Genomic DNA, 14,579 nt, shown 5'->3' with positions numbered 1-14,579 from the left:
TAGGAACTCACACAATCAAAGGCTACAAAACAAAGCACCAAATGGGGTTTAAAGATTCTTACAGGTACGCTTCTTTTTTTTTTAAAAAGTGAATATTAGTAAGCAGCAATTAAACGCAAACAAAAACAGCCCATATTATGCAGTTACAGTTTTTTCTCAAATAACTGTCAAAACATGGATATCATTGTGCGTTTTCTATTACAGATTGGCATATTGAAACGTTTGGAGTCCCTCTAGATCTGGCTGAGATTTGCGAGGAGGATCTGGCGAAAAAACTCAGTCGCTTTTACTGTGAAGCAAAACCCCAAAACCCGAAAAAGGAGCATACCTCCGAATATCATAAAAATACCATGAAAGCAATCAGAGCCGCCATAAACAGGCATTTATCCGACATCGGTCGAAATATAGACATTGTAAACGATAAAGCATTCAAAACTGCAAATAAAAGTTTGACCGGTCTCATGAAGCATAGAATGGTCACTGGAACTTCTCGCCCTACAACTCATAAGGAAATCATTCACAAATCAGATTTACAGAAAATTTCTGCTTACCTGGAGAGTGCATATTCTTCTCCAGTCAATCTGCGACTTGCAATGTGGTACATCATCGCGATACATTTTGTGTCTCGTGGTCTTGAATTCCATCATCAGCTTCGGGTAGATTCCTTCGATTTCAAAGTTGACGAAGAAGGCTCCATATATGCTTGTTTGAAGCATGAAACAAAACAAAAAAACTATCAAGGTGGCATTCACAAACTTGAAGCACTGAACGACAAAAGAATGTATGAAACTGGAAACGAAACTTGTCCTGTGAAGATGTTGAAGTTCTTCTTGTCTAAAACGGACCCAAATGCGTCTCATCTTTTCAATAAATGCGTTAAAGATGCCATTTCTTACCCGAAAGATTGCAACATATGGTACACAGCCGATCCCATGAAAAAGCGATCATATGTTAATTTCCTTCTGGATATTTGCAAGGCCGCCGGGTGCAAACGTTACACAGCTCACTGTCTAAGAGCGACAGCAATTCAGGCCATGAACGACGCTGGATTTGAAGCAAGACACATCATGTACTTCTCCGGGCATCGCAACGAAGCTTCCATACGTAGCTATAATCGTGAACTGTCTTCTACCCAAAAAAAAAGTGCGAGTGCAACTTTATCTACAATAACCACCGCAAGTGTCAAAATAAATGATCCATCTGAAGATTCATGTGTAATTTCCGGCCAACAATCACAGAATCTTCAAATCGTTCCCTATAATTCTGAAAATTCCAACTTACCTGTCGAAAATGAACTTAATTGTTCCACCATGTCCGACTCGAGAATTAAATCTGGAGTTTTGAATAACTCCCGCTTTGAGAACTGTTCCATTACCATCAAGTACAATCTCGACTGAGGTGTAGATCGACCGCCTTACCGCGCAGGAGGAAAGTGCCTTCCGCTATCACGAAATAAACACTCTAGTTATTTACTATTTTGCAACTACACACATTTTTTTTAAAAATCAAATGATATTTGATTTGATATTTTGTTGTATCGACTTAATAAATTTGCAAATTTGACTCTTCAATACATGTCTGTGAGTTTTCATGTACAACATGCGTGTGATGCAAGTGTCAAATGACGTATTCCTGGGGCGCCAGTGGGGTTTGCATAATTATACGAATTAAAACAACGGTAAAAATGTTATAATTATTAGATATTTAATCGTGCAGATTAGAAATAATATAAATATAAGTAATAAGGAATCATTCTTTGAATATTATGAGGTGATAATTTCGGTCGGAGCGTGGTCAAATCTATCATAAAGCCCTTCGGGCTTTATTTGATTTGACCACGCCCCGACCGAAATTATCACCTCATAATACTCAAAGAATGATTCCTTATTCCTTATTTACTACATGTTATAAGGACCACACTCGGAGTTTGCGCAAACATAAATACTTATGGGGTTAAAATTTTTTATAATAAATCAACGGCAGTGTGATGGAACTTCGGTGAAAATTCGAATAACCACGAATAATTTTGATACTGATATGTCTGTACATTGCATGCGCATTTTTATGCGCATTATCACGTTATTTTCTGAAGAGTTTTGGTATGTATGAAACAACAGGGAATAATACACGCGACGATCGTGGGTAAGTGTTGAAATTTTGTATGTGGAATTTATAAAGCAATTTTCAAATTTCAAACTCCTACAGTTTTAATGTTTGTCACCAGCCAGCAGAAATCATTTATTTATTGAATTTTTATTCAACATTAGGGAGTATTTACTTTGATTTTCTACGTTACTTCCTTTTTATACCTCTAAGTTATATTTAAATCTGCATTGTGCTCGTTAAATGATTAGTGTTCGTAACTTTTTTAAGAGAAAAATATTTATTTTTACGAATTTTTAGACATTATAATTTCCGTTCAAATCTTAAAAGCTTTTTTTAAAATACTTTTGTTACGAATAACACACAATATGATACAAAAAGATGATGAAAATAGTTTGAAAAATAGTTCAAAACTTCATTGCTTTAAACATTATTACCACTCATTGTGAAGGACAATAACTGTTGGAACACTAGTTACGAAAGTTATTCAAAACTTAACCCGATTGTTTCATTTTTAAGGCAATATCGTATTTTTTCTACTTTTTTCTCCTTAAAATAAATCAAACAACATTATAATATCTATTTGAAACATATTTTCACCAATCTTCTCAATTTTGTGTTTGAATGTAGAGTGCCCAGTAATTAAGATACACAATTTACCTGTGAAAGATGTTGAGCGAAATCAACATGCTTGAATTGTGCATACTATAATTATGTGTAAGATCAACATGTTTTGAATTATGCATATTGTTTTTAAAACATTGGGTACATGTAATAGTTATCATGTACATGTATTTTAACGTCATTGTTTGTTCATCTTTACCTTTAATTTTTCTTCCTTTATATATTTGGATTTGTTTCTAATAAACCACTTTAAGACCCATGTCCGACGGAGTTTCGTCTAGAACGTAAGTGCATTTAACTTGTAAATGTATTGCAATCAATACTATGCCCTTATTCATATATTCTTCAAATTGGAATGTATATCATAGATTTTCGCAAGCATCATCAGCTTTGATATCGCACATCTTTATTAATATTTTATGATAGTTTTACAGAAAGAGCGGAAGAAATGACGTACATGATTAGAGACAAGTTACCTATCTAGATACAACATTCAAATATGCTATGGCATATTTTTTTTTTTGTATCTTATGTAGGCATAGTATTATTACTCTATATAAACCCCGTATATTCTATGCGAAAAAGATGAGTATTGAATATAAAGAGACAAGTTGACAGGTGGCATACTGTAGATAATATTATATACAGATCTAAAACAAGGTCTGACTACGTGAGCTTCAAATCTCATGAAATTGTAGGTAAGTTTCTTTTTACTGAATATATTTGTGCATGAATTGAAAAAAAATGTGCATTTTTCATGCTCATATATTTTATAATATAATTATGTAATATCACTCGTGTGTGTGCGTGTATTTCATTAAAATAATTCGGAATAATTATAAAGGTATTATTCATTTGGTAATGAAACGCATACATTCCAATTATATTTTTATAATGTGTAAAAAATATATGTATAGTATTTATATTTGCTTTCCTTAACAATTATTACAATGGAAACGTTATATGTAAAAAAAAAGTATAAATTACAAATACTTCAAATTTTCTAAAATGCAACTTTGATAATATGGAAATCTAATTTATTATCGCTAATGGAAACTAGATTTATTTTAGGGATTAGACGGACCAAAACGTTCTGATAGCTGAAGTAGACCAACGTTACTGGATCGTCAGTATTACAATGGAAACTTTACATGTAAAAAAAAGTATAAATTACAAATACTTCAAATTTTTTAAAATGCAACTTTGATAATATGGAAATCTAATTTATTATCGCTAATGGAAACTCGATTTATTTTAGGGATTACACCGACCCAAACGTTCTGATAGCTGAAGTAGACCAACGTTACTGGATCGTCATTATTTTAATTCCACTTGTTCAGCATAAAACAATTAGTAGCGCATCTAACTTCTATCGCTTATGTGTCTGATAGGACTTGTGATCCAGAATCTTGTTCATGTCTGCTATTACATGTACAAGTGCTCATGAAACCTATGGATCTGACATTACCTTTTGTCAAGAAACTTGTACGTGTCCGCCATTACCTATGTTGAAGAAACCTTCATGTGTCCGTCATTTTCTGTGTACAAGAAACGTGTACGTGTCGGCCATTACCCGTGTACAAGAAACTTTTAAGTGTCCGCCATTACCTGTGTACAAGAAACTTGTATATGTCCGCCATTCCCTGTGTTAAAAAAGTTGCAAATGTGCGCCATATCCTTTTTTTAGTAACTTGTCCGTGCCAGACAATACCTGTGTTTGAGAAACTCAGTCCGCCGTTTTAGGAGCATCATACCATTTCCGCATCTGACCATTTTCCGTATACAGACATTTAAAGGAATATAAATGTAGTTCCTTTAACCAATGTTTTACTTGGCCTTCTAAATATGATATTTTTTTTAACGTTTTGCATCGTATGTAAAGTATATTTAAGTGCAAACAAGTTTCCAAAGATTATTTAATTTCAGCATTTAATGCTTATTTTTTGGATGTCGTCGGTCCTATAACCAGGGATGGGGTAATGGTAATTTGTAATGGTAATTGAGTGTAATTAATTACAAATTTTGATGTAATTGGAAGTAATGTGTAATTGGCCACATTTTCAATTACATGTAATGGTAATTTAATTAATTACTTTCAAAAAGGCATGTAATTCCAATTACTTTTCAATTACTTTCAATTACACACTGATGGACATATAAACATTAAGCTGTCCACTACCCATTTTCCCCCACACAATGGTACATTAGGTCAAGTTCGAAGAGTAGTTAAAAAGCATTGTACTATTATTATATATATCATACTAAATATTTTTCAAAATGGATTTTTTCAATGATTCAATATTTAATGATTAGTTTCCCAAATGTATTTGATGATTTGTTTGATCTCTTTTTTCTTACAAATACTTATTTCCCTTCCTATTAGAATCATTAGTGTGTCAATTATCATTGAGTTAGTATAAAACATCACTGTTTAATTTACAAACAAAATCAGTGTTATCGAAATTATATAAACTATCAAGTCATGCTTTGTAAATGATAGCCTAAAATACAAAGAGCTAAAATGTATGGCTTCAAATGGGTTTAAGTTTTTGATGCCTAACATGTCCACAGGGTATGTTCCCTTATTGCTAACATTTTGATAATTAGGTAGAGAACAACAGGTGTGAATTTTGTTTTGATAACAATTATAGTCTGCCCTCTACCCGAGATTAACCTGTACTTTGGCATTGTATTTACAAAAGAAAAAAAATAGTGTATAAAAATGCAAAGGAGAAAGTTTTTATATAATAGTTTTGCATGCAAGAAATACCTTAGTTGACATGGTAGGTGTAGGTTAAGGGATATGACTTCTAAATGTTTATTGAATATCAGGGTGTATGGGACACCTCCATATTGTGACTACCAGTACCTGCGTTTTAAAATAATCAATAAAAACCAAATATATATTTTTTCTTTCCAAAAATTGTAACTAATTATCAGAATAGTAAGCAAATTCTCAAACAGTGAAATTATTTTGATTATGAGGAAATTTTATTCATTTTATAGATATACCTCCTTAAATGTTTATGTGTTGTATATAAATCATGGTTTTAGTAAATTTTGATGAAAATGTAATTTGTAATTTAATTAATTACATCTGCAAAGTAATTGTAATTTAATTAATTACATTTGAAAACTCTTGTAATGGTAATGGTAATTTAATTGAAGAATTTAAGCAAGTAATTGTAATTTAATTAATTACTTTCCATTGTAATTGACCCCATCCCTGCCTATAACACACCAAGCGGTGCGGACAAATTGAATGTTCTGTTCATATTTTCATACTGGTGTCTATTTTTATGAAATATTGTTAATCGCACCTATAATGCCATTTTTTACGCTCTTTGTCAGAAATATGAAGCACACATGGAACAGCCATATTAACATTTTATTTTTTTTTTAGCGACAAAAAATATAGTGCGGGAACTGTGGAGAAATATTATTTTTATTAATGAGTGATACATATTAAAGACTGTTTTTCGAAAGTACATATCAAATTGGTTATGTAAGATTTAGAGTTTTATTTAATCTTACAAAAATAAATATACTCAAAACACGTGTTGACGTTTATATGTAAATATATAATTTTGTTTTGTGTATCTTTTGTCTTGAAAAATTTAAACATTTACATAAAACTCAATGAAAATCTCATTTGTATTGTTTTGATATTTTTTTCGTTGACTAATTGAAAGTTAATATTTTACGTAACATTAATTATGGAAGGAGTTTATGGTTAAACAATCTGAATATCATTTAAGCAATAAAATGCTTTCTTTGATGGTTCATCCAGGATATGAACCCGCATGAATCATCAAAGAAAACATTTTATTGTTTATATTTACATCGTTCTTTTAACAAATTAATAAAGTAATTATAAAAAACGATTAATAAGTAAAATTAACTAAATTACTGTTGATTAGCATCAGTACATTAATTAACAGAAACAACCAAATTGGGAATTCGAGTCTAACATTATTATAAATATTTTGTGCAGTCCGTGATTTTTATTAGATTGCTGAAGGTTTCGACCAATTGATAAAACCGGGTGTGAAGATTTCAGTTCTGTTAGTTTTTATTTATTATTTGACACAGTGCATTTGACGTGTTTACTATCTCTTGACCTTTGACCCCTATAAGCACACTACTCACCGTTTAACTTTTTGTGATATCAACATCTTTATATCGTAGGCGTTTTTGTCGTTTCCACAACCTTGAGAAAAATCAACGACAAAAAATATGTAGATCTTCTGTATGATTGTGAGTTGAATCAATTAAGATTATTGATTGATATTGAAATGAAAACAAAATTGTTGTAGGAGACCGATGGTCAGGCTCGCATATGGCATGCGTACTGTCCGTAGCCAAAATTTTATACATTTTCTCGTGTTCACGAATATTTCTTATTCTCAATTCACCAATAAGAAACCGACACTCATTTGTGTTTTGTTAGTAGATAAGGACATGTTTGTTTTAAAAACTTTGTGCCGCTATTTCCTTCATGGGAGTGTTGGGAAGCCAATCGGATAAGAACATGAAAATATTTGAGTTGAGGAAAAAAATCATATACAATTACTTTAAAAATGTTTTCGCCAGTCAACTAGTCAACTACAAATTCTTGTAACTGTTGTTCTCGTTCTAAAGACGTTTCTCTTGTATTCGTGTATAAAAATACAGCATGAATATGATAAATGACAATCCTTTTAGTCCGACTACCCCAAACAATAGTGTGATCCTTTTAGATGGTGTTTTCTTTGTTTCAAAAACATGATTAGGTTGATTCGTTGAAGGGTTTGTCGTTTCATTGGACATATCTCTTGTTGTATCGTTGGAAATGTCTGTAATTAAACAACTATACATGTGTAATTGTGTTACATTGAGATAACTTAAGTTCAACCCATAACTGAAAGACAATAACCACCCCCCTCCCTCCAAAAAAAGGGAGGAGTAATCAAAAAATTTTACTATGCTCTTGATTTGTTCGTTATTAATATTTTTATAAATGCGTTCATTTTCTAGGTCGTCGTACAGAAAAAAGTGTCTCTTTCTAAAAAAAATTATTTATTTTAAGAATATTACAAAATTTGCTAATAGAATATTTTACAATTTAAATGTACTTCAGCATAAGTATACTATCTTCTCTATGCAATATTGTCCTTAATATACTATATAGTGGGCTATTTAAACAGTACGATGCGTTTCTTGCACAATACGATGACTTTGTTGCATGTAACATACCGGTTCGTTTTTTTAACGGTACGTTATGATTCTTTCACCATACATTTGGTCCAAAAACGATACCTTTTCATACGTTCTAGGTAAAAAAAAAAAGCGTTTGGGTTTTAACGTTACGAGATGATACATGCTATTATTTACAATACTAATAAACAAGTCATTAACGATTTTATTTACATCTATGCTACTATATTGAAACAATGGACTCGAATTGTTGGGCTTTAACACCGAGAAATCGGAAGAGTACTGTCACTTGTTATATATATTTTTAACATTATAGGTACTTGAAGATTACCAATTTGTTTTTACATGTATTTTTTCTCAATTAAACTTCGCTAATTAAAAATCAACGAAAATTCATTTAAAAAACCCGGAAATCATATGGATTTTTCTCATGCGCATTTTATTCACGCCAAATCAGGAGAGGCTCTTTAGTTTTTGTTTCCACAATATCACATTTGAATGGCTAAACTCAGGTATTATACAAAAACGTAAACATTTTCATTGAAAATTTATCATATATATATCTGTTCATCAAAGAATTCGGGAGATAACTCTAACTAAGTGCATTTAATATGAAAAATCCCGATAGTTCCGAATGTCAACTCGAAGCGAGTGAAAGACGTTGCTGGAGAAGTGTTGAATTCTTCATTAATATGAATTAATTTTTTAGACAAAAGGTATTTACAGCCTCAAATTTGTTTATTATGAATAATTGGCTGTGATATTTTTAATCCAGCTTCATTCATTTTCTCCAAAATAAGCAGATTGTAGTGAAATAAAAAGCTTTATTCTAGGCATAAAACTTTATTACATGTATGTAATTGGAAACAATACGGTGTGTCGATGTATCTATTTCGTAAATGCCCGATAGCATATACAATGTCAACCCGTGCACGCACGGGTCAAAGTCTAGTATATATATATAATTGATGTTTTCAACATGTCATTTTCAGAAACCAAGTCCTAGAGACGTACTCATATAAAAAGAAGTAAAAAATACCAAACTAAATTTTTCTTCTACCAATTTTTAGATTAATTCATTCAAATAGTTTTAAATTTATATTTAAAATAATTAGTCTTCATGGTATGCTAGAACTGATATTAAATGATACAAAGCTGCCATGCTATAATTTAACATTTCTTTTTGTAAAAGCTACTTTCACTAGTATGATTGTTATTTTGCAACTCTGTCCTTAAATTTGGTTTGTTTTCCATCAGTATGTGTACCTTGGACTATCTCCTTTTTCCAACTATTTAAATTTCTGCGAGGCAGTTAAATGTACAATAGAGTTGATGACCCGTGCTATATGCATGTTGCGTGGTTATATTAAAAATATTGTCTATAGTTTACTATCTCCCATCTACACACAATCACCGTTAACATACATTGTGTCCGTCATTTTTAGATGTGTATCGTAGCATATCGTAAACTAACGAAATCGTAAAATAAGGAAAAAAAGATTTTAAAAAAAAAAGACCGACAAATACTTTACCCGCCCCCCCCCCCCCCCAATTTTACAAGGATAATTTATGTCAAAAAGACTTTAACAATATATCATTCATATTGTTATCAATAATAATGTATCATACTTTTCGTACGTTGTATACAACCATTGACATTATCACAGTTTTGAACATCACAAAAAAAAAAAAAAAACTGGCAGTTCTTTCCATACCAAGGGTACTGACACTTCAATTTGCAGTTTTTTCCTCCAAATCAATATTCACAGGCTAAATGAATGATTTCGAAAACCTAGTGAATTCGTAATTATCTTACAATTTCTTTATTAAATACTTCAAATTATACAAATATCAATTTTTCCCAATGATTGCAAGTATCCGATTAAAGGATACATACGTATACATATACTATGTGCAAGATTCCACTTGAAACCAGAACAGCAGTGTGCTCCTTGTAGTCTGCACAAATAACAATAAATATACTTGTAGAAATGGTTACGTTCAAAACATCTCTAAAATAGTTGAAAGAGAAATCAATGCTACTCACCCATTGCATATATTCATAAATACAATTGCAGACAAATGGATCAGTGTCAACAAAGTAAGAAACAAAGGCACATTTTTTTCAACTGCATTTGAATCATGGTAAAAGTGCAAAGATAACACTAAATTCTGAAATGAGCAAAATGATTGGTTTCCCTCAAACAACACGTTCGATATCCCTGTTTCTTGTGATGAAATACGTACATTGGGATGTAAGCAATCAAACTGAAAAAAAAACCCAATGTCAATGCAATGATGCAATGGTATTTATCTCTTACGTGTGGTAATATTACCCGTGTGATAAACCTTTGCTATATCAAACAGTTGTTGCTTTATCAAATACTTCCGGTCTGAACTATTTTTGACACAGCCACTCGCTTCAACGCTTCTGTGACCTATTTTCGAAGATTTGCTAGTACTTTCAACCTAACTATATCTACTAAAAAAATTGATATTAAATGGATTTGGCAAAGATTTAAATTACAAATATGAAGGAAAACTGCATAGCACAGGCGTCGGAAAAGGGGGGTGGGGGTGGGGCGGGGAGGGGGGCTATTGTTGGAGGGGAGGTGGCTTAGCGCCCTCCCCCCACTCTTTTTTGCAAAGCTATACATAACCGTGACCAAAAGACCCTTGCATCTTGTTTGTCAAGATTTTATATATAAGTTTAGCCCGCTTCCAACTTTCAATTTGCCTTGTTAGTTTATAAAACTGCAAATTACGGTAACTATCAAAGAGTTCATCCTGACGACGCGATGAAAACAGAGCGTACTGGTTGTGTTTATATACAAGAACTTACCGAAATAATGTTTTATAAGACTTTAATTCCACCACCAGTAGGTATCCTTAATCACTATTTTCAATTTCGAATCATTGGGCTAGTGTTTGTTTTATGAAACATCAACAACTGTTCCTCGTTCGAGTCAATTCAAACTAACGAGCATTCCCAAATTTGTGTATGTCAACAAACCTGATTATTCAAGTCTTCTGATCAGTATTTCCCTTTAATTAAGTGAATAAGCTCTAAGAAAATTTATCTAGAGCCAAACAAATATTTCAAGGTTTATTTCAGTGAAAATTTAGAATGAAACAGTTAGATATATCTCAGAAATGACGTATTAAATTGTATTGCGCAAGGTCACAATAACCGCATAACACAATGTTGCATCATAGTTTTAAATCTTAAAAAAAGATCAATTCGGGTCATATAAGGGACTGTCTCAAAAGCTTCCTAATATAAATCAAATTGTATGAGATAAATAGAACATCTATAAATATGTGATTTTATATTTGCTTTATCCAACTCGTTGAAATGGTTATATTCGCTCGGCAAGCCTTGCGAATATCTCCACCATTTCAACTCGTTGGATAAAGGAAATATAAAATCACACAATATAGATATTCTCTATTCTTTATCTTACTATTGCATGCAATAATCAAGTATTTTTTCTGTTAAAGCCATTCCTGTGACAGATGAACCGAGAGATAATTCAAACTGATACATACCTTCAAACAAAAAAGTCAGGCTCTTTTTACTTTCAGGAAAAAAAATATATCATACTATAATTCAATATTTGTATTAACATGCTATTTCATTTGATAAATCATAAAGTATTATTAAAATGTTTAGATAACGTCACAATCACTCGCGCTGTAAACGAAGTTGCGTTTAAATGTTGTACATTTTATTTTCATTTATGGCGTAAATTTGTCTCAATTTCTATTCTTGATGATAGATAATTGGATTATAAGGAAAACATTCCAACGCCACAGAATTCATTCGAGTATTCGAGTATAAAAAGTTGTACATGTAATTGTTACATCTTATTTATTGAATAAATATCATTAAGTAATTCACTAAGTTTTCTTATGATTTCGTACAAGGCAGTTTATTTTTGTGTTGTTTTTGTTTTATTACAGTCTTAAACTATTCCAACTCTGTTTTATGCTTGGATAATTTTTGTATTTATTGGATTTTTTTTGTGATGTATTAACATTTTCAAGTGTCTATGTCTGTAAAACACTGCGAATCGATTTTGTAATGTATAAAGTGTAGTTCAATACAGTTTATCAATGATTATTTTAATATCTTATCTTAAAATTAATGACAATTATATAAACATAGGTAATAGGGAATCATTTAATTGGAATGTATGAGCTAATCAATTACGATATTGGTTTATAATCCTTTCGGTCATTATTTGATTTGATTACCCAACCGTATTTGATCGCCTCATAATACACAAAGAATGATTCCTTATTCTTTTCAACAATAACACCAACTAGACACGATCTCGTTGCGAGCAACGAGGAGGTCTTCCGTGCGATTTTTTGAAGGTAATATGACCTTGACTTTGATATTTGACCCTTTATCTCCTTATTGGGGCAACAAAAAAAAAATTGATGGTTGAATTTAATTAGGAACATCATTCTCAGCATTTTATTATATATTGATTTTCCAAATAATGTTTTTTAAAATATTTGTTCTGTTTGAGGTATGTTATCAAAGTTTGGTACTTCTGGCCCCTTAAAACCCATTAAAACCCCTTAATACGGAACACATGATAAAATAATTATAATATGTTGTTAAATAAATGTGAGATGAACATTTTTGCTTCCTAAACATATAACAAAACATTTTTCAGTAAAGTGCTATGGAAGAAAGACTTTAGAGCCCTTTTGGTCCCTAAATTGAAGGGCCAGCCCCTTTTCTTGGCATCATACGAAAGTTCTTTTGATATTAAACATATTTTGTTCAACAAGTGTTTAGAAATTCTTTGCCGTTTTTGAGCAATCTGGGATATGACGTTCTAGGGGCCGACCCCTAATCTCCTTATTGGGGCCAGATAACGGAAATTTCATGATTGAATATTGTTTAAAACATCATTCTAAACATCTTTTATTCTATATTGCTTTTTAAAATATTTGTCCTTTTTGAGATATATTCGATCGAAATTTTGGACCTTTGGCCCCTTAAAACCCCTAATTACGTAACGCATAATAAAATTTTTATAATGTATAGTTTTATTAGTAAAAGATGAACATTTTTGCTTCTTAAACATATTACAAAACATTTCTCAGTAAAGTGCTATAGAAGAAAGACTTTAGAGCCCTTTTGGTCCCTAAATTGAAGGGCCAGCCCCTTTTTCTTGGCATCATACGAAAGTTCTTTTGATATTAAACATATTTTGTTCAACAAATGTTTAGAAATTCTTTGCCGTTTAAGAGCTATCTGGGAAAGGACATTTTAGGGGCCGACCCCTAATCTCCTTATTGGGGCCAGATAACGGAAATTTCATGATTGAATATTGTTTAAAACATCATTCTAAGCATCTTTTATTCTATATTGCTTTTCAAAATATTTGTCCTTTTTGAGATATATTCGATCGAAGTTTTGGATTTTTGGCCCCTAAAAACCCCTTATTACGTAACGCATAATAAAAAATTTATAATGTATAGTTTTATTAGTAAAAGATGAACATTTTTGCTTCTTAAACATATTACAAAATATTTCTCAGTAAAGTGCTATGGGAGAAAGACTTTAGAGCCCTTTTGGCCCCTTATTTAAGGGACCAGCCCCTTTTTCTTGTTATCAAACGGAAGATCCTGTAAATATAAATTTTATTTGCTCTATATGTTATGGTAAAATATTTTCAGGAAAGGAGATAAAGAACGAAAACCATTAAAAATTACGTCGTTTTTTTAAACTCGATTTTCGGGTCCAGGCGAGCTTCGACGCCTTTGAAGCCAGACAACCACAAATGCCTTTAAACACATCTACAATCTTTTGTCTACAATCCCTGAAAATTTAAATTCAATACCTTTTTTCGTTTAGGAGGAGATAGCAGGACAAAATGACCCTCTAAAAATCACTAAAACGTCAATATCTCCCGAACGGAAATGACGTCATTAAAATAAAAAATTATATATAAGGTTTTTATCAATATCTACAAGATCTGAAATTTTCACGAAAATCGGTCAAGTCGTTTTCAAAAAATCGCTTGTACAAAAAAGCGTAAGAAAAAAAAAAATAATAAAAGGGAAAAAGAAACAAAGCAATAACAATAAGGTCTTCCGTTGGAAACGGAAGACCTTAATTAGATATAAATGTTAAGTATATTAGACTGTAAGAATGCAATTTAAAACAATTTAAAAGATCAATCAACAAATTATTCATATCAAAATGCACCTTTTATTTTGGTCATTTTAAAATTTCCATTTTTGTGATCGGCTTCGGCCGATCACTATTGTGTCCATATGAGGCATCCGGCAAATGCTTCCACGTGCGCACACATTCCGCTTGCATAAGTAGTTCTTATAAAACTTGAAGCTTTGGTTTAGTATTTATATAACATTTTACTCAGTTTTATTTCCATTCATTTACCTTAAGAGATGCAAACATACCTTAAACACTGTTCGACCTGTTAATTCAAGAATGCACATTTTGTCTCACGCGTAAGAATTTCGATCGAAAGATTCATTCAGTAATGCAGTTGACCTCGATGAACTGACCTCGATCATAAGAAGATGCTCCATGAACTGACCTCGATCTATTGATGTTGCATAATAGTAGCTAGGAAGACGGCTTGATACGTTATAATGCGACCTCAATA

General features: G+C 31.7%; 1 protein-coding gene across 1 annotated transcript; it reads left to right on the top strand.

The window, feature by feature from the left end:
- The first annotated feature begins 12 nt into the window (after positions 1-12).
- On the top strand, positions 13-1,397 carry LOC128162262 (uncharacterized). The gene is made up of 2 exons (XM_052825428.1): positions 13-64; positions 205-1,397. Exon 2 carries the CDS (start codon positions 351-353, stop codon positions 1,395-1,397), a length of 1,047 nt encoding a protein of 348 aa, XP_052681388.1. The 5' UTR covers positions 13-64; positions 205-350.
- The last annotated feature ends 13,182 nt before the right edge of the window (positions 1,398-14,579 follow it).

This window comes from Crassostrea angulata, chromosome 9 (genome assembly GCF_025612915.1).
Source record: "Crassostrea angulata isolate pt1a10 chromosome 9, ASM2561291v2, whole genome shotgun sequence".
Taxonomy (NCBI): Eukaryota; Metazoa; Mollusca; class Bivalvia; order Ostreida; family Ostreidae; genus Magallana; species Magallana angulata.
The sequence above is the reverse complement of the archived record's forward strand: the minus strand, read 5'-3'. Positions and strand labels throughout refer to the sequence as shown.